The 19,438-nt window shown below is 39.3% G+C and overlaps 1 protein-coding gene across 1 annotated transcript in view; it reads right to left on the minus strand.

The window, feature by feature from the left end:
* Positions 1-19,438, minus strand: part of EXOC3 (exocyst complex component 3) — a 30,608-nt gene that overhangs the window by 7,240 nt on the left and 3,930 nt on the right. Inside the window, exons 3-9 of the mRNA XM_069853335.1 lie at positions 15,407-15,626; positions 11,332-12,013; positions 6,249-6,366; positions 4,007-4,132; positions 2,229-2,329; positions 1,368-1,478; positions 501-651 (exon numbers count right to left, since the gene is read on the minus strand). Of these exons, the coding sequence (XP_069709436.1) occupies positions 501-651; positions 1,368-1,478; positions 2,229-2,329; positions 4,007-4,132; positions 6,249-6,366; positions 11,332-12,013; positions 15,407-15,626 (1,509 nt within the window). The remainder of the gene's footprint in view (positions 1-500; positions 652-1,367; positions 1,479-2,228; positions 2,330-4,006; positions 4,133-6,248; positions 6,367-11,331; positions 12,014-15,406; positions 15,627-19,438) is intronic.

Below are 19,438 nucleotides of genomic sequence, written 5' to 3' on the forward strand. Positions count from 1 at the left end.
TGATTTTCCTGCCTTCGTCCCTATACTGCCGATTTCTTTTTAACTATAAATGTCTTTTTTTCCCCAGAGGGATTCAATACAAGAAGTTAGAATTCTTAAACATGGAAATTTATCAGTCTGAAAGGGCGCACCTCTAGAGCCAATTAATTATCTTAATGACAGAGGTACTGGACCTGTACAAAGACAATAATATCATCCGGTTTCCCAAATAATTCTTAAACACAATTATATAAGCCTAAGACTAAACACAGGCTGCTTGGAAATATTCACTATATGCAAAGCACCTGCCTGGAGTCATCCCGTGAAATATAATTAAGCAACCTTTCAGTGTGTTACATGCAAACCATATCACTGAAGAACAATATGGGCATACACAGGCATTTTGCTAGCAAACCACGTATTTTATACGTTTAGCATAAGACTTGATGACCACTTCATTCCTGACCTGTTTTTCCTTATAAAATAATACTTCTGTTTTTTTGAGGAAAAAAAGTTCTAACCTCTAAATCCATGAAGACTTCATCTAGCAGGCTAGAGCATCCTTCTTTGGCAATGATGTCTAAAGTTGCATCCATGCTTGTATGACTGATTGACAACGTGTCTTCCATGTCAGTTTTCAAGTATTTTCTTTTCAGACTGATTATAGATTCTCTGTGACAAATAACAATGCTTTTCATCCTTCATCGATGCACAATTGCGTTACTAGTAAATTTTCAGAGTGCATACACAGAAAGAGACATACTAGACAGTTTTATTTTTGCAAGGGGAACTAACATCTGCTGCTTGCTTTGGAAGCCTCAGTTTACTATCCTGCATGATTTTAGAGTGATCAACCTAGACTAGTCTTACTTTGGTAGCAAACTACTGTCAATTTGTACACTTGAGAATGGCAGCAGATGTGGATGAAAAAGGGTTTGGGTTGCTGAACACTGAGACATAAGCAAAGAGGATTTCTTTCTCCTGTTTTGATATTCTTGATAGAGCAAGCTCTATCTTTAGTTCAGTTCACCCGGATCACAGTGCTTGAAGGTGAGCTGAGTGATCAAACGTAAGAGAAAATGGCAGGCCCCACACAAACTAACTGATGTAACTTTCAGAAAAAGTCAAGAATAAATTTATTCAGCAATGTAATTCTTGGAATAATAAATGCATTTTCAGTAGTGAGGGGCGATGGCTTAGCTTGCCAAAGGCAAAAGCAATCACAGTATCTGCCTCCTAAAAAAGTTACATAATTTAAATCTGTTGTCTTTGTATAGTCAGCTAAACTATCCTCCTTATATACAAAAGAAGAGAAGGTCCTGAGAAAATGTAGTATTACAAATGAAACATCAATACTCTCACAATACTGCAAGAAAATGCAGACTTACTTAAAGGTTTGACAGTTGTTGATGACTGCAATCATGTACTGAACATAGCATTGAGGATACTGACGATTTTTAAGATGTTCTTCTTTATACAACTGTGCCTCATCTTTGTACCTGTAACATATACAAAGGATGGCATTAAATAGACAGAAATCTGTTATAACTTAAGTACACCTATAGGACCAAATGCTCTGTAAGGACCTGTCAGGTCCTTAAAAGTATTTTATAAAGGAGTTGTTGCTCATGTGATATTCTGGGCAGAATCCAGCCAAAAAGGTGTTTTCTGTCTTCTTTATGAGGAAGAGATACAAATTGGTGATATATAGGAAAATGGAACTGACTCCAAAGATCAGGGCTATTTGCAGACAGGAACTGAACGTGCCACTCAACAGCACAGAAGAATTTCTGCTGTGAAAATGGGGAAGGGAGAAAGAAAGCAAGAAAAGGAAAGGGGAAGAAAAAAAGCTTTGTTGGCATGGATGTGATAAGAGAACGATGAAGCAATAGAAAACATCCACATTGGGATGTTTTTTAACATTGTGGGTTAGGGTTGGGGTCAGGGACTATTAAGATTAGTATCTAGATTAGGGTTTGGGGTAGGGGGCCATTAGGGTTTGGTTTAGGGTTGGGGGGTTAGGGTTTGGGTTCCATTATGGTTACGGGGCTAGGGGTATGGTTGTAGGAACAAAGAGAGGCTCAGGCAGCGTAAAGCTTTTATATTGTAAAAATTATGTTACCTGGGTTAGGTTTAGCGGTTAGGGGGCCATTAGGGTTAAGGTAAGGGCTAGGGAGTAGGGGTATGGTTGTAGGAACAAAGAGAGGTTGAGGTAGGGTAAAGCATGTATATTTTAAGAATTACGTTACCTGGTTAGAAATGAATTCATTTGCTGAAGACATAGAAGGAGTACCTTTGTTTTCAAATCTTCATTTATCTGAGCCGCCACCTGAAGATTCTGCTCAAACATCTAATTTAAAATGAGTTTAGTTAGAGAGGCCTTTATCAGTCAGAAACCAAAGACAGAACTTGTATCTTGCTGGACTATCACTAGTACCACATATGTTGTTGTTTGTGGGTTTGTTTTTCAAACAGGCCCAGACAGTTGCTGCTGACTAAACCAAAAAGCATTAGTTCCATAAGTGTAGCTAGTAAATTATTGACAACTAATAATATATACTTCAGTTTCATCCTTTTACCAAAAAACAGTTGCATTCTTTCTGCAGCAAACCAGTACTTAATATGTCTAGTACAGCAGGAATTCAGCTCCACAGTCGATCAAACTTCTTGAGTCAGCTCCTGCAGCTACTAACGAGTAACCTTATGGCAACTCCCAATGCCTCTGCGTTCCCCATATATGAAAGTAGCACGTGACACTAGTGAAGTAGAAAGGAGCCCTAAAGTTTAGAAATAGAACTAGGCACAAGATCTGGGTGATCTACAGGGAACTGCGTATGAGAGGACAGGGACTGGAATGGGAGGGTACAAAGCCAGGTGGAAACAAACTGCTTTTATGCAGAGATGATTTTGAAAGTTTCACTGTTACAACAGAATCACAGAATGGTTTGAGTTGGAAGGGACCTTAAAGATCATCCAGTTCCAACCCCCCTGCCACAGGCAGGGACACCTTCTGCTGGATTAGGTTGTTCAAAGTCCCATCTAGCCTTTTCTTGAACACCTCCAGGGATGGGGCAGCCTGTATTAGTAAAAAATTCTTCATAACATGTAATCTAATTCTCCTCTCTTTCAGCCTAATGAATCTCAACACTGTAGCCTTTGACAGCATGACACTAGAGCATATCAGTCAACAGTTTCTTTGTTATCACACGCTTTCTGAAAAGTATTAGATGAAGTCAGCCTTGGCTGCAAATGTCCTCCTATAAGACAGGATGAAAAAATAACATGAGGAAAAAAAATGCAGGAAGAAGAGAGCATCTCTCTTTCATTGAAGGTATCTAACAATATTCGTAAAGAAAAATAGTAAATAAGCATAATAAGCTGACATTTTTCTGGTTGATAAAGATAATTTTAAAAACCTTCAATTTCTACTGCCAACAACAGGATGGTACACAGTTTGGTTTGGGTTTTTTTATGGCTTTTTTAACATCTTAGAAATAGCCTTTTCTGTTTTGAGGATATTTAATAATTTGGATGGGCATTAATGTTAACTGAAGTAGTGTTTAAATAGCAACATTTTTGATCTTCAACAGAACTTTTCTTTCCAATATTAAGGTGAATAATTTATAGGAACAAATACATGCTTAGCTACCTCGGCACCATGTTAACAAAAAACGGTATTCCAATACCTTACAGACACCTCATCTGGTAGGTCTGTGTCACAAGTTTACATGAAGAGACCTAAATAAAAGCAGTTGTCTACTATATTAGTTGTCAACTAAATAGGCTGGGAAATTGACACATAAAAAGCACTAAGTCTTCAAGTGTTAGAGTGAAAAAGGCAAATAAAAACCTCAGAAGAAATAATCCAACTAATAACTCTACAGAAAAAAGAAACCAAACAACTATACTCCAACAGACATAGAAATAATAGCATTCCAAACAGTTTGGTTCCCCTCCTCTGCCTCTGTTTCCCCAAATGCATGCACTGCTTTTACAGGTTTTCTAGAATAGCCGAGTTCTCTTATACCTGAAAAACTATAGCTGGGAGCGTAGTCTGATAGTACCCATCTTGATCTGCTTCAGGTTCAGTTTCTTTTATCCAGTCTTTTTTATCTGTCTCCAGTGCTTTTCGTAGCCAGCCAATGATGTTAGACTATATTAAATAAAGCAACCAGGAAAAAGAAACAGATTTTTTAATTTAACACAACAAAATAACCCCACTACAATAATTGAAATAGCGGACATTTCCAAAATGAAGAGTGCCATAGTAACAGATACTGTTGACCATTCTTGTCATCCTTACAGAACACAAACAAATTAAAATTTGTGTTAACAAAGACAAAGGTTTGTACTGGTAAACTAGTGATAGAATCTGAGTCAAGCTTAGGCCCATTTTGGAAGAGCAGTGCTCCCATTACAAAGAGCAAGTCAGTGTGTCAGAATCAACATGCTTCCGAACTTTGGAAGCACTTATTAAGCCTCAAGGCTTTAGGTTTCAAACTTGATTTTTCAACAAGTGAAAAAATAAGGGTAATACTAAATAAAACTATGAAAATTAGCACTTATCCACATGTAGTTCTTTTTACCTATATTTTAGGAAAATGATGCTTGTTACCATTGGACACAACCCCCCGGATTAGATTAAGTGAGTTGCATTTCTTGGAACTTAAATGCTGAAGAAAACAGTGATTGAGATACAATAGCTGTCTCTATTCACATCCAACAAGCCCATTATACAGCAAACAGACATTAAGAACAACTGGTTTTAGAACTGGATTTCCTGATCACTTGTATGACATGGACACCATGGACATATTTGCAAGAGCAGGTAGTGAAGGTAAGCATGTTTGCTAAATACATAATTGGATTATTTGATCTGTCTACCTAAAATAATTACCCCTATGCTTTCAAAGGGTTGAAGGTTTCTGCTTCTTTTCCACTTTGTTCACATTTAGTTAAACCCCCCAGTACCTCATACCTCTTTCCAATGTATAACAGGCATATTACTGTACCCTACCATGCAAAATTAAACATGACCAGTAGGCATGTACAGAAATAAAGTAGAAGTTTAAGGGGGGATGGGTAGAAAATTGGACCAGACTGAATCCTGTGAGACAAACAGGCAGTTGCAGTATTTTCTCTTTAACAGAATAGCAGCTTTGGTTTTTTTATAGCCTATAAATACAATGATGTTCTACATCTAATATTTTTCAGTTACTAGGGAAAAAACATTCCTAAAAAAACAATACAGGTACATTTTTCTAATCTTAGGAGGGGTCAAAATAAATTCAAAGGCATTTCTTAAGTCAAGCCAAAAGTAGCTTGAGAAAACAAACCAACGTTTTTTTGTCCTAAACGTAATGGCAGTTAAACAAACTTGCATAAAAGTCCTAGTAAAGCGAACGTGAAGCTGAGCCTCTCCTGCAACTTTCTTGAGACATAATAAGATCTGTTCATATTATTGTAATAGGTATCAAGTCCAAGAAGTTGCTGTTTCTGTATGTATTTTAGTAGCTAGCACATCCTAAGAAGCAAAAATTTCCCTCATCTGCTTGGCAGAGCTCCTAAACGTAGGAGGATTAGGAATTCAATTGAACAATGCAAGAACAGCAAGTCTGAAGTTCCACCCACCGCAATACCCAGTCTCAGAGGCAATTAACAGTGGATATTTAAAGAAAAATACACTTAAAACCCTGACAGCCATATACTGATTCCTCTGCCATGTAGCTGACTCATTTCCAGTGACTTTCAGAATAAGCAAGCAGCAGTGTCTTTAACATGCACTTGAAATGGCATTCACAAAAGGAAATTATTCTCATGCAGTCAGCAGGCATGAAAGGAAAAGACTGTTAAAAAGAATCAAACTGGCAAACAAGAACATCACGATTACCTCAAAATGGTCAGATTTGTATGAAATGTCGATGTGGTTACTATAGGGATCAAGTGGCTCATAAGTATGGGTAACACCTAACATATTAGTATTTTCAATTTAGATGTATAAACACTGGAATACCTTCCTTTCCAATATACTATGATTAATACAGCCTGTAAAGCATAATTATTCCCTGAAATGTCACGATTCACGTCTATAAAATCATCTTACAATAATTTTACAAGCAAACCTACACAGAGTATATGAAAATTTTAAAAAAGTAATGATACTGGGTTTCACATTTGTCATAATAGTTTCCCCAGATTAAGAAATGTCACTGAGGCACTAACGCAGCTACACATTCATCCAAAGGTGTCTTTCAATTATTATTACTCACAGTAAGTGTTGACATATACTTGCTGAGAAGCTGCTCTACCACATTTTGCGAAATCAGAGGATCCAGAGAATTTACATCCACTTCAGGAGACAGTTCTGGATTTCCCATCATCTCTGCACTGAGTTTTTATTTTTTAAAAAAAGACATAGCAGATTAGTAAAGAAAAATGAGATGAAAGAGTTAAAAATTATGCAGCTTTTTTTGTGCGATCGCTGTGAAGTGCAATTTTCCAAAACCTATACGTTACATTTTAAAAAAATTCTTAATAGTAACTGCAACAATAAATGCATTTACAAAGAATGCAAATAAAACTATGTAGAAGAAGAACAGGATGTAAAAGCTATAGCCTAGCATATGTTAAAAAGCACGTTACAGATAAATTATCAGCCTTTTCATGCATTTCTAACTTTTATGTATGAGAATCAGCAATTGTTTAAGACTGAATAAAAGCCAACTGGTTCAACTTTGTGGGCTCTTAATAGGGGACATTTTACTGTCTTTTATATTTCAGAGGTTATGACAGACAACTTACACATTCCAAATTTCACAATAGGAATGATCAGTGATAAGTATGGAATACTCTGCTCAGAGTTTCTCCAAAGAGCTTTGGGTGTGCTACTTGTATCACATGCACAGAAAGGCTGAAACACATTAAAAGAAAATCTACCGATGTTTCCTGTTTTGGTAGTGAATACACCTCATACGGGAGGAAGCAGCATCTTGCATGCCAAATCAAAACTGTGCTTCACAGATACTGTATTATATCAGCACCATTAGCAATACATGCTTGAAAAATGAACATTCTTGATTTTATAGGATTCAAAAGAAGCTAGAGCAGCCCTCAAAGACATTTTGACAAGGATTATATAAAATTAACAGTTTAAACTGGTATTTTGCATCTATAATTTGGAAGATGTTATAGAAGAGTTGCTTGTTTAACTAAAATGCAAACCCAAAGCTATGCCAAAGCACAACATAGCAAGAACTTACAATACTTGACATTGAAAGGAATCAATAACTCAAAACCACACTCTTCAGAGAGTGCTTCAGTAACAGTTGAGGGAAATATATTCAATCATCATAATTTAATTTGTTTCACATTCCATTCCTTGTGTGCCTTTCAAGCCAGAAATTCTGTATTTGCAGTGGCAGCTATAAAAAGCGGCAAATAATAAAAAAAATCCTAAATAGGTGTTTGGTTTGTGTATTTCTGCAAGTTAAAGTGCTGTGAGTCAGCACAGTGGTGCTTCTACATCATGAAAAAAAACCTCAAAGCACCAAAAACCCCATCCTATGGCTACCTACTTCTTGTCTTTGAAACCATAAAAGCTACCATAACTGAACACTTTACATCTGCAGCATCTTGCTGAGCCTGTAGGAAAAGAGACTGAATATATTTTAAGTAGCTCGAGCTATTCAGAAAAGTCAATTCCATTCTATTGCTGTTTACATAAAGGATACACATAACAGCAGGACCTGCTCTAGGCTTGAATAAGAACCTGTTAATGGAACTGTGCCTTATTAGAAAATACTTCCAGCCTCATTATACCATCATTATCTCTACTTCACAAGGCCACAGAGACAAACTGAAACCCCCAAACAAACATCACAGACTCCTACCTCTAGCCTCTGCAGATAAAAATTCTATACACAAGTTCTCTTTCCTGATTACCACAACTCAAGTGTCTGGGGCAAAAGAATTAGTAAGACAGCCCTCCTTATGCTTCTGAGAGGTTTCTAATTATAGGAAAGAATTATTTCCCTTCAACAAAATGTTTATAATCACATTGAAGTTTAAATCAGAATGACATTAGCTAGAAACAACAATTTGGAAGACTTCTATTCTGTTTCCCATGCCAGGCTTGCCACCAGTCCTGCTCTGTCTTGGTAAAAAAAAAGGTACTGGGTCTAGAGACAGCATCCAGCTGGATACAAAGCACCACTCCTTCCAGTGAGGATTGTTTACAATGTCTACAGCAATGCTGGTGGACTCTCTTAGCAGTGTAGTCAACATTAGATCAGTATCTGATAAAATGAGGTTACCAATACAGGCATCAGGGTCTTACATTTCTTTTTTCCCTGAAACACACATCACAGTCCTGGTCCCAAACCAGCACAGGTTTAGTAATAGCAGCACGTTTCCAAAGCTCTCACTGACCTAAATATAAAACAGACAAACATCTAGCATAGTAAATCTGCACCCCACTTGACCGTTAAAGGCCACTATTCTACATGGAACAAAACATTATTTCTCAGCTATGAGCTGAATGCAGCTCTAAAAGCGGCTTCGAAGGCACGCTCTGGTAAAGTAGAACACGCTGGGACCAGCCCTGTTCAATGTCTTTATCAATGACCTGGATGAAGGCATCGAGTGCACCCTTAGCAAGTTTGTGGACGACACTAAGCTAGGTGGAAAGTGGATCTGCTGGGGGGTCAGGAGGCTCTGCAAAGGGATCTGAACAGGCTGGACCGCTGGGCTGAGACCAACGGGATGAGGTTTAACAAGGCCAAATGCCGGGTCCTGCACTTGGGGCACAACAACCCTGTGCAGCTACAGACTAGGAGAAGTCTGTCTAGAAAGCTGCCTGGAGGACAGGGACCTGGGGGTGTTGGTTGACAGCGACTGAACATGAGCCAGCAGTGGCCCAGGTGGCCAAGAAGGCCAATGGCATCTTGGCTTGTATCAGAAATGGCGTGACCAGCAGGTCCAGGGAGGTTATTCTCCCTCTGTACTCGGCACTGGGGAGACCGCTCCTCGAATCCTGTGTTCAGTTCTGGGCCCCTCACCACAAGAAGGATGTTGAGGCTCTGGAGCGAGTCCAGAGAAGAGCAACAAAGCTGGTGAGGGGGCTGGAGAACAGGCCTTATGAGGAGCGGCTGAGAGAGCTGGGGGTGTTTAGCCTGGAGAAGAGGAGGCTGAGGGGAGACCTCATTGCTCTCTACAACTACCTGAAAGGAGGTTTTGGAGAGGAGGGAGCTGGGCTCTTCTCCCAAGTGACGGGGGACAGAACGAGAGGGAATGGCCTCAAGCTCTGCCAGGGGAGGTTTAGGCTGGACGTTAGGAAAAAATTCTTCACAGAAAGGGTCATTGGGCACTGGTAGAGTCTGCCCAGGGAGGTGGTTGAGTCACCTTCCCTGGAGGTGTTTAAGGCATGGGTGGACGAGGTGCTGAGGGACATGGTTTAGTGTTTGATAGGAATTGTTGGACTCGATGATCCAGTGGGTCTCTTCCAACCTGGTTATTCTATGATTCTATGATTATTTTAAAATTCCTATCTTGCAAATATTATAAACAGCTGTTATGCATGTTTTTCCATTACATGGAAAAAGCGATCAGTGTTTCTCTTAATTGGTTGGTATTTTCTCAGCTGGTTGAAGTGCAGCTGTAATATGCAAATACAAGTATAAACTTGTACGTTCCCCTCTAATAGTCAATTACATTTAATAAAAGTAGAGAAAGATTGGAAAGGACAAAACTTCAACCATATAATATTCCATAGATGCGAACAAGGAACGGAACAGCAGTTCAGAACGTATCTCTTCATGCAGGGAACAGAGTGTATTCTCAGATATCTTCTACTGTACCTACATCTCTCACTATTTCACTTCCTTTACAAGATTCTGCCATGAGGTGCTATGGGCACAAAACTTGCTGTAACAGGAATGATCCCTGCATGATTTGTTTGCTCTGTAAATAGATGCAACGCTGGCTCTGCTCCCTGCCTTTGCCCTTCCTATGATCTCCTTATTGAGATTACTATTGAGTTTGACCATTCAGAGTTAAAGCCACCTGCGCTGCTTTCTTGGGGAAAGGCAGAAGGACAATTTTAAGATCAAGAATTGCCTTACTGGAACAACAGCCCTAGGACACAAAGAACCAGGAGGCAGGTACCAAGGCCATGCCCATATAGATAGAGGAATTCACACATTTCTGATTTTCAGCTGCTATCGAGTAATTCCTCTGGCCTTCTATAAATAAAGAAAAGGCCAATGAACTCTGCTCCTTTATCTTATCAGTAGCTGTACCCTCATTAGAAGCTGCACCTCTCGTATATACTGCACAGCTATGTAAATATGCATTAGTGGGTGCTCCCGATTGTTCCCTGCAGGGAAGAAAAGTAGAACTTTGCAGTATAGAGTAAAGCACAGAGTTCTAAACACAAAATAAATCTTAAAGCTGGTTATAAAAACTCTACAGAACAGAATTATTTCCTACTGATTTGCTTTAAGATATTATACTCTAAATCCATCAAACGTTCAATTCATTGAATTAAGTGAAACAGAACAATTGAAGTTGGCCAAAGTGTACATGGACTCTGAGTCAACGCCAGCTATTGAGAACAGGATTAGTCAGAAGCCACAGAAAGGCTAGCATTACTTTTTCCCAAACAAATCAGTTGCCCTAGTAACTGCATGCCAGCAAAACCTGAACAGTTGCCATTTCAGCTGTCCCAACCCAGAGGAAGAAAAAAAACAACCAACCCATAATGCTTAAGTTACTCCAACAAATCACACAACTCAAAGGAAGAGAGCTTTAGGAGTATCACAGGAGACAACCTGAAATCAGAAATTCATCTAAATAAACAAATCACCACATAGTTCTGAGAGAAAACCTGAAGGAAGTTACTACATTCTTTCCATTTAACAGTACTGAATCAACACTCCCAACCCCTTGAAAAAAGAACAATAGAAAGCTAATAACCATAGAAAACTTCTGGGGCTGTGGCCAACAACGAATGTTTTGTTTCATACATGAGCTCACAGTCTCTCCTGCTCTTCCCAGAAGCTGAAACTAGCACACAAATAAAAGGTGATCGTAGCTTCAAGCAGGTCATCTTTACCTGCATTAAAATTTTAAGCTTAAAAAGCAACTCAAAATCACATATCAGAAAATACAAACTAGTTCTAAGGAGTCATTTCCAGGAAGCAAAATGCACAATAAATATCAAATCAACAAATTCTGTACTATTGTTCCTCTTCTATCTTCTTCTGTGTTAGCAGACACATAAATATTAGCACATAAGCTGTGCTTTGCATGCTTGCTCTCAGTTACTGCTAAGAGAAGAGGTTAAAGGGACCTTACCTTTTGTACGTATTTAAAACCCAACTTAGAAGGCTAACAATCTCATTTGCTTCCAGATCCTCTGCAGCAAGCTCTTGCATGCGGGTGGACAACGCCTGATGGTACATGTTTAGCAGTTTGTTGAAAATGTCATAATGTGGAGGAAAACATTGATCCAGCAGGGTTTTTGCTACAAGCAGGTCATCAAGGACATATTTACGTATGATTTCTAGATGACGCACGAGCCACATTTTGTCAGATTCTCTAGTATCTGCTTGAGTGCCTTCAATTCGCGTGCTCACAGTTCTCTCCAAGATGTTGAACATTTTTTCTTTCCACTTCTTTGGTCTGCCAGGAGGTATGAACCCGGTTTGTTTTTTCCGGTCTAACATGCGCCTGTCAATTTTCTCCTCCCTCTCAATTATCCTAACAACGGAAACCAGCAAGGTTGGATCTCGGCGGACTGTGACAAGAGATCTTTGAACCACCATCCAAAGTTGCTTTGCCAACTCCTCAGAAAGTTTTTGCATATCCCCAAAGTACGTATGGATGAGGTTCATGTCATGTGTGTTCTTGCTGTCCATGCGATACTGCTCATACATCAAGTTATCACGAGAGCACTCTAAATCCATCAGTTTGCGATGAGCTTGCAGAAGTTCCCCTCTCTCGATCAGATCTTGGGTCTCCCTGACTATTTCTGGAACTGAAAGAAAGGCAAAGAAGAAGAAAAACACAAAGAGTAAACCAACACAATCAAAATACAAATAAATACAAAACAATAAAAGCAGCAGGAAACAAGTTGGAGGACAGCTGTAGCGATAAGTTCAAAATAATTTAAAAGAAATTATTTTGAAGTATTCAAAAATCGTTCGTGAACCCTATATATTTTTCTACATTACTAACTATAATGTTCCATTTTGATCAGTGGCTAAACAAAGATCATGGTGCCAAAATAATGTAACTTCCTTTCCCTCTCTCTGTCCTCCTTTGAAAAAAAAAACAAACCCAAAATGTGAGAGCCTACTATGAAACAAAGCGCAGCACTAGCTTTCTTATATCTTATGCAGAAGACTTTTAAACTTGCCTGACTACAAGTCACTTACCCTGTAGAATCCGAGCCTGCATATACCCAACAAATAATGAATTTTACCTCCTTCTTGAAGGAACATTTTTTGCCTGCCTAAGGCACAAAGGAAGAATAAGGATAATTACCTATGCGGCTAAACCATTTAGAATATTGGTTGTCAGTATTTGAGAAATAATGTAGAAGAGGATTAGGATCCTGTGGGGTAAAGAACTGATAAAACTCAGAAGAAAAACTGTCACTGCAAAAGACGCAGCTAGTGATAAAACTGGCAGTCCCTCAAAAAGATTTGATAAAACAGTTACACACAATCATTAATCACAGAAATGTTTGGTTGGAAAAGACCTTTGAGATCATTGAGTCCAACCGTACCTGTCCACTACCAAACCATATCCCTAAGTAACTCGTTTACCTGTCTTTTAAATACCTCCAGGGATGGTGACTCAACAACCTCCCTGGACAGCCTGTTCCAATGCTTGATAACCCTTTCAGTAAAGAAATTCCTCCTAACAGTCAACCTAAATCTCCCCTGAAACATCTTGAGGTTATTTCCCATTGTCCTATCACTAGCTACCTCCTATCACTAGCTACCAGGGAGAAGAGACCAACCCCCACCTCGCTACAACCTCCTTTCAGGTTGTTGTAGGAAGCGATGAGGTCTCCCCTCAGCCTCCTTTTCTCTAGGTTAAAGAAACCCAGTTTCCTCAGCTGCTCCTCATAAGACCTGTTCTCCAGCCCCTTCACCAGCTTTAGTTTGGCAGGACCTGCCTTTCATAAACCCAAGCTGAGTGGGCGTGATCACCTGGTTGTCCTGTGTGTGCTGTGAGATAGCACTCAAGATGACCTGTTCCATGATCTTCCCTGGCACTGAGGTCAGACTGACAGGCTTGTGGTTCCCAGATCCCCCTTCCGACCCTTTTCTTTGGTGAGCCCTTTGCCTGCTCCCTTAATACCCTTGGGTGGATCCCATCTGGCCTCATAGACTTGTGAATGTCTGACTGGACAAGCAGGTCTCTTAACTATGTCCTCTTGGACCACTGAAGCTTTGTTCTGCTCTCCCTCCCTATCTACTGGCTCAGGAGGCTGAATACCCAGAGAACATCTTAGCTTATTATTAAAAACCAAGGCAAAGAAGGCATTAAGTACCTCAGCCTTATCCTCATCCTTTGTCACTATTGTGCCTCCTGCGTCCAGTAAAGGGCAGAGATTCTCCTCGGCTTTCCTTTTGTTGTTAATATATTTGTAGAACCATTTTTTATTATCTTTCACAGAACTGACCAATTTAAGTACTAGTTGGGCTTTAGCCCTTCTGATTTTATCTCTGCGTGACCTCATTTCATCCTTGCAGTCCTCCTGAGATGCCTGCCCCTTCTTCCAAAGCTCATACATTTTCCTCTATTTTTCCAAGATCCACCCAAAGTTCTCTGCTCAGCCAAGCTGGTTTTCCTCCTTGCCAGCTCATTTTTTGGCACATGGGGATGGCAGCTCTTGCATTGCCAGGACATCCTTTGTGAAGATCAAGAAGGACATTCAGCCCCCCTTGTACTCCTTTGCCCTTAAGGACTGTCTCCCATGGAAGGTTATCAACCAGCCTTCTGAACAATCCAAAGTCTGTTGTCCAGAAGTCAAAGGTGGCAGTTCTGCTGATCCCCCTCCTTACTGCTCCTAGAACTGAGAATTCTATCATCTCGTGATTGCTGTGCCTCAGGCATCCTCTAACCATCACATCATGATGAAAACCACTTGGTTTATAAAACATTTATTTTGCTCAGAGTGAAGTTATCAACTACAGAGTTTAACAGTCCCAGGGGGAGCTGCTTCACACTAAAAAATTCTCAAAATGCCGGAAAACGCTATTATGTCAATTGCATTTATCAGTGTAAAAGAAAGCATCATCCTCAAAATAACTCAGCACTGGAACACAGAGAATTATGTTCTTTGTTTTTCTATTGCTAGGATACTGCATGCAAGTACAACTCTAAGTTGCACACCATATGCCAGTTTGGTACTGTAGCAGTTAGATATACACTTACACAGATTAAACAAATCAACCTGCTATGACTGGGAAACAATTTTTCTTCATAGGTACATTTTGTGAATTACTATCGAGAGAAGACAGAAAAGACTAGTTAAATAAAATCAAAGGGCTATGATAGGTTTAGTCCCCATTGCAGGAGCAAAATTCTTAAAATTTCTTAGAAGCAGAAAAGTCCTAGCAAGGTATTCACTGATTCAAGATGGAATGGAACGTGCCCCAAAATGGATGCATTAAAGGGCAGAGTAATCCCAATTTCTTAATCTTCATACTAACACATTAATCTTATTAAATTTTGCAAACCTTCACAGTTGGGCAAGGAACATGTATCTTCCACACATAATATCTTTATGCATGAGATGGTTTCTGTGATTGTGCTGCCTGATTCTGAAGCACTGACTGTGTGCAGCTGAAACTGAACTTCAGGCAGTTTATACCTGTGCTTCTAACTTTAATGGAAATCCTCGAGGCTCCTAACTTTCCTGTGAGGAAGATTCCCAGGGAGTCCCTGACTAAAGATCTTGCTGTTTCATACCTTGCCCCTGTTTAGAAAAACAAAACCAAAAAAAATCACTTCTTTCAATCATTTGAGATTATGCTTCACCCAACAGGCTTGTTGTAGGTGCCCAAGTCACTGGCAACATTCCAGATCTTTCCTGATTTTCTTTTTCTACATGCCACTTGTACATTTCAGTCTTTTATACTAAACATATTACACCTGCTACCAATTGCTAGCAAGAAGCTTCTTTGTGACTTGTGTTTGATGATGAAGTAGGTCAGACTAGAGGTCCCAACATTGCAACTTAGACTCAATATATGTTAAACTGTTACCAGCTGCTTCCCTGAACAAGGTGTGTAGGTGTTCCATTCCCACTGAGGTTTGAAGTTCTTGATATGACTCGATAACCTTACAGCTGTTAATACCATTTTAAACTGCTTTCAGCATGCAATGGATTATACAAAGAACACAAGGTTACCTGAAAAGATGTTCTTCAGATTTTCTACAGCAGCTGCCAGTTGGCTGTGTTGCACTACAGCATCCTTTACATCCTTGAGGTTTTCTATGGTGTTGATGCTCTGTCTCCAGTCCTTATTGACATCTATCAAAGACTGCTGAATGTCCTTCACATCATTCAGTGCATTGTGCAGTTGACTTAAACCTGTTCGTACTCCATCTAACTGTGACTGGATTGCTGCCTTTAATACAAACAAAACGACAATGAAAGAACTCTCATTAATCATTGTAAGTTCTGAATTTCCAACATTTCTCAAGAATTAATTTTCATTTTAGTATCTAACATTTTCAGAGGAAAACAAAACCCAAATTGAAAAGGTAAAACTACAGCTTAATAGAAATGTGTAACTAACTTTGTGTGTGTGTGCAAATATTCTTTTCTTGAGGTTCTGAAGTTGAATCTAGTTTTAAAGGACCTAGATACAACTAGTTCAGCCACAAGGCTGACACAGGAGCTTAAGACAGATAGACCGTCAGCTTTATAAACCTAGATTAAACCAGGACCATGAGAAGGCAGAATGAGATTTCTTTGCATGAATTCCATTCAGAGGGGGATATCAGAAAAAGGTTGATCCAGATATATCAGAATGCTTGCTACGAACAGATTCACAAAGCATTTCACTGAAGCAATTACAAATTTTGACTGGAAACTAATAAATAAGTTTCGGAATGTTCTTAAAAAAAAATCTTCCTAGTGTGTCATGCCTGAAAGTCAAAAAAATCAAAAGGAATTGAGTCAAAACAAAAACCAACAAAAATTGAACTGAATAAAATTTTGACACTGTGGGAACATCAGCAACCAGACCAACAATCCAACTACTAGATTGTTTTGGCATAAAGAGAGGTTATCAATCTACATATGAGTATGAACTGGAGAGGGGCACATTTAGACTAGACAATGGAAGAAATTCTTCACGATGAGGGTGGTGAGGTACTGGCCCAGGTTGCCCAGGGAAGCTGTGGCTGCCCCATCCCTGGAGGTGTTCAAGGCCAGGTTGGATGGAGCCTTGAGCAGCCTGGGCTGGTGGGAGGTGTCCCTGCCCACGGCAGGGGGGATTAGAACTAGATGATCCCTAAGGTCCCTTCCAACCCAAACCATTCTATGATTCTATATCTATTGTAACATGACACTTCAAATAACATCTCTTCAAATAAGTGTGAATGTAAAACTGGAAATAAGAGACTTCCACAGAAAAGCCAAAGGGAAAACATCAGTGAACACTCAGTTGCATATCTCAAGAATGTGAACTAACCAGTAAAGAAGCGAGGCACTAATGGTTTTGTTAAGGTCAAACCACATTATTTTTGTGATATTTTTAAGGCCAAAAAGCTTGGGTAGTCACGGAACTTTCGCTTGGGTAGTCACGGAACTTTCTGTCTGGTACTTGAAGCCAAAGAGGAAATCCTGGTAACTGTGAACAACATTTATTGTGTTTTAAATGTACTGGGAAAGTCCCAGAGAAATGAAGTGATTCTTAAACTACCGCTATTTAGGTACTTTCAAGTTATTGCATGCTGATTTTATAGATAAAAATGTATTTTCCTGTCAGGCTCGGTACAATTAAGCAGAGGTAAGGCATTTTTATATATATCCATCTACAGAACTGCTGCATTAACACATTTTTCCCCTACAGGAACTGAGGTAATTAGGATACTCAAACAATCGATAGGACACTCAAACAATCTTCTGAAGCCGACCATAAAGAGTTTTAGAAATCATATGACCATTGAATGTTCAATACTTCCGATTTGATATTTCAGTTTCTTCCGAGGCATATTTTCCAGGTATTACATATTCACATTTTTGCCCATTTAACTTTTGGAGAAATGTAATTATTTTAAACAGAAACAAACTATAATCTTGGTTACTGACACAAACAGCCAAGGAAAATTCTAAAAACAGACATCCACCTATGTTTAGTTTGTCTTCTAACAGTTAGCCAGGGCCACGAGAGGGGATGGTGGAGGGGCAGGGAGTGAAATGTGTCCTAGGACTTCACTTCCTAGAGTGCCTGTTTGTCTTAGATTGAACTGACTCTCACTGTATTAAACAAAAAAATGAAATCAAAACCAATCTACCCTAGGAACAGAGCTCAAAACTTAACTTTAGTCTCTTTTCAAGTGACAGCCATCAACATGAAGCCAAAGAACCACGATTCCGGCTGCCTGGTCTCCCTAGAACCCTATGATTCACAATTGCACAAAGATGGCTATCAAAGCTCATAACTTTACAGGCCCTGGAATAGAGTCCAAGCAGCTCTTCACCTGTATTTTAGACTGCAGAGCCCACTAGTACCAGATTCCAGTGCTAGCTGGTCCTTATCCATCCATCATTTCAGAGTTCTGCTACCAATCCTTAAAAATACTGCTTCACTGCCAGCCACACACATAAAGCAGATGAGTTTGACACATTTCAAAGTAGTTCTTCCTGTAAGAATTTACATAATGCAGAAAGAAATGCTGAGGAGGATGTAAGAAATGGAGACAACTAGGTATTTGGGAGAGGAAATAAATGAACAGGATAACCAGCTGGAGGAGATACTGCTTTTTTGGCCAGAACACATTTTCAGATCTCTCCTGCTTCATCCTTAATCCTTCCAAGTGACACACAGCCATTACCCTGGCTTTCTACTCTTCACCCTTGATTGACTTGATTTTGATTCATCTGAAGTAAATGACAACAAAGATGAAAACATATCCAGTCAGAAAGAAGCACCAACACGTTCACACTAGAAGATTTACCATGTGTTTGTTCATACAGGTGAAGCAGCTGAGGTTTTTCAACAGTGATACAACCTGAAAATTCACCAACTGATGATCCTGATGACCCTGATGACCCTCTCTCTCCATTTTCCACATCATACATACACACAGTTTCAACACAGAGCAAGACCATTTCTTACCTTTCTTCTGTGCTCCCATCTATTTTAGTAGTTCTTACAGGAAAAACTGTTTTGCTGTCTACTACATCACCACCCATCGCCTGCTTCAGGAATGCATCCTGAATGGATTAAAAGTATTGCACTTCTTTTTGGAACAGGTGTTTCTGACCATCTATAGATGATTGAAGTTAAGGTAACTTAAGGAAAATGCCTAGGAAACTTCCTAGCTATAAAGTAGATTTAAGCACTTACAAAACTTAGAGTTATGTTTAGTCATCACTGTCTATAAAAAGCAGTCAGTGGGCAAATAACTGTGTTCATATATTATGAATAGACCCCAGTAACTAAAGAGCTGATCCATTATTAATAGACTCCACTATATGCTTCCTGCCTTAATTCTGAAAAACCCAGTCCAAGTCATCAGGAGAATTTCTGTTTCTATGCTACAGGCAAAAATGAGCACGTGATTTGCTAATAGATCTTTTTACTGTGCGGAAGACAGGCTCTCTTCTACATCATGCAGACTCCCCAAACGGAGGAGCCATCAAACAGTTGTAAGATAAGTTAACCTATTCTAAAATATAAGATTAGATACAGTGTATTCCAGCCAGTTTGATCCGGTAAACCCAAAAATATTTCCCCAAACACATTTCTAAGGCTCTACTTGAATTACTTAGTAGAGTGGTTCAAAACAACCATTAGCTAGTGAATACCAGTGAAGGAAGAAAAGACAGAACTCAGTAACACAGACACCAAAGATAAAACAACCTTACTCATAAGTGTGTGTGTGTGTGTATGCGTGGGGTACACTTCCACAAGAGGCAAGAATGTGATAGATTTTATCTACCTTCTATAAAAACACATACAAATCAGTCTAAACTGACTGATCTTTTTCAGCTGCAATCATCAATTTTTTGTTCCAAGGTCAGTATTCAATCATTAAGACAGAGGTTTGTTGGCTGACAGACTATATGGCATGAGGGTAGCTGTCCATGGATAGACTGTAGAAGTCAGAGGACATAAGAACACCTGAAATGCTTGTATTTCAATAAGATGTACAGCATTAGTTTGTGTTATTTTCAGGATGCAAAGTTTCTCTTTGGGACACAGAG

Source organism: Phaenicophaeus curvirostris, chromosome 3 (assembly GCF_032191515.1).
Source record: "Phaenicophaeus curvirostris isolate KB17595 chromosome 3, BPBGC_Pcur_1.0, whole genome shotgun sequence".
Lineage (NCBI taxonomy): Eukaryota > Metazoa > Chordata > Aves > Cuculiformes > Cuculidae > Phaenicophaeus > Phaenicophaeus curvirostris.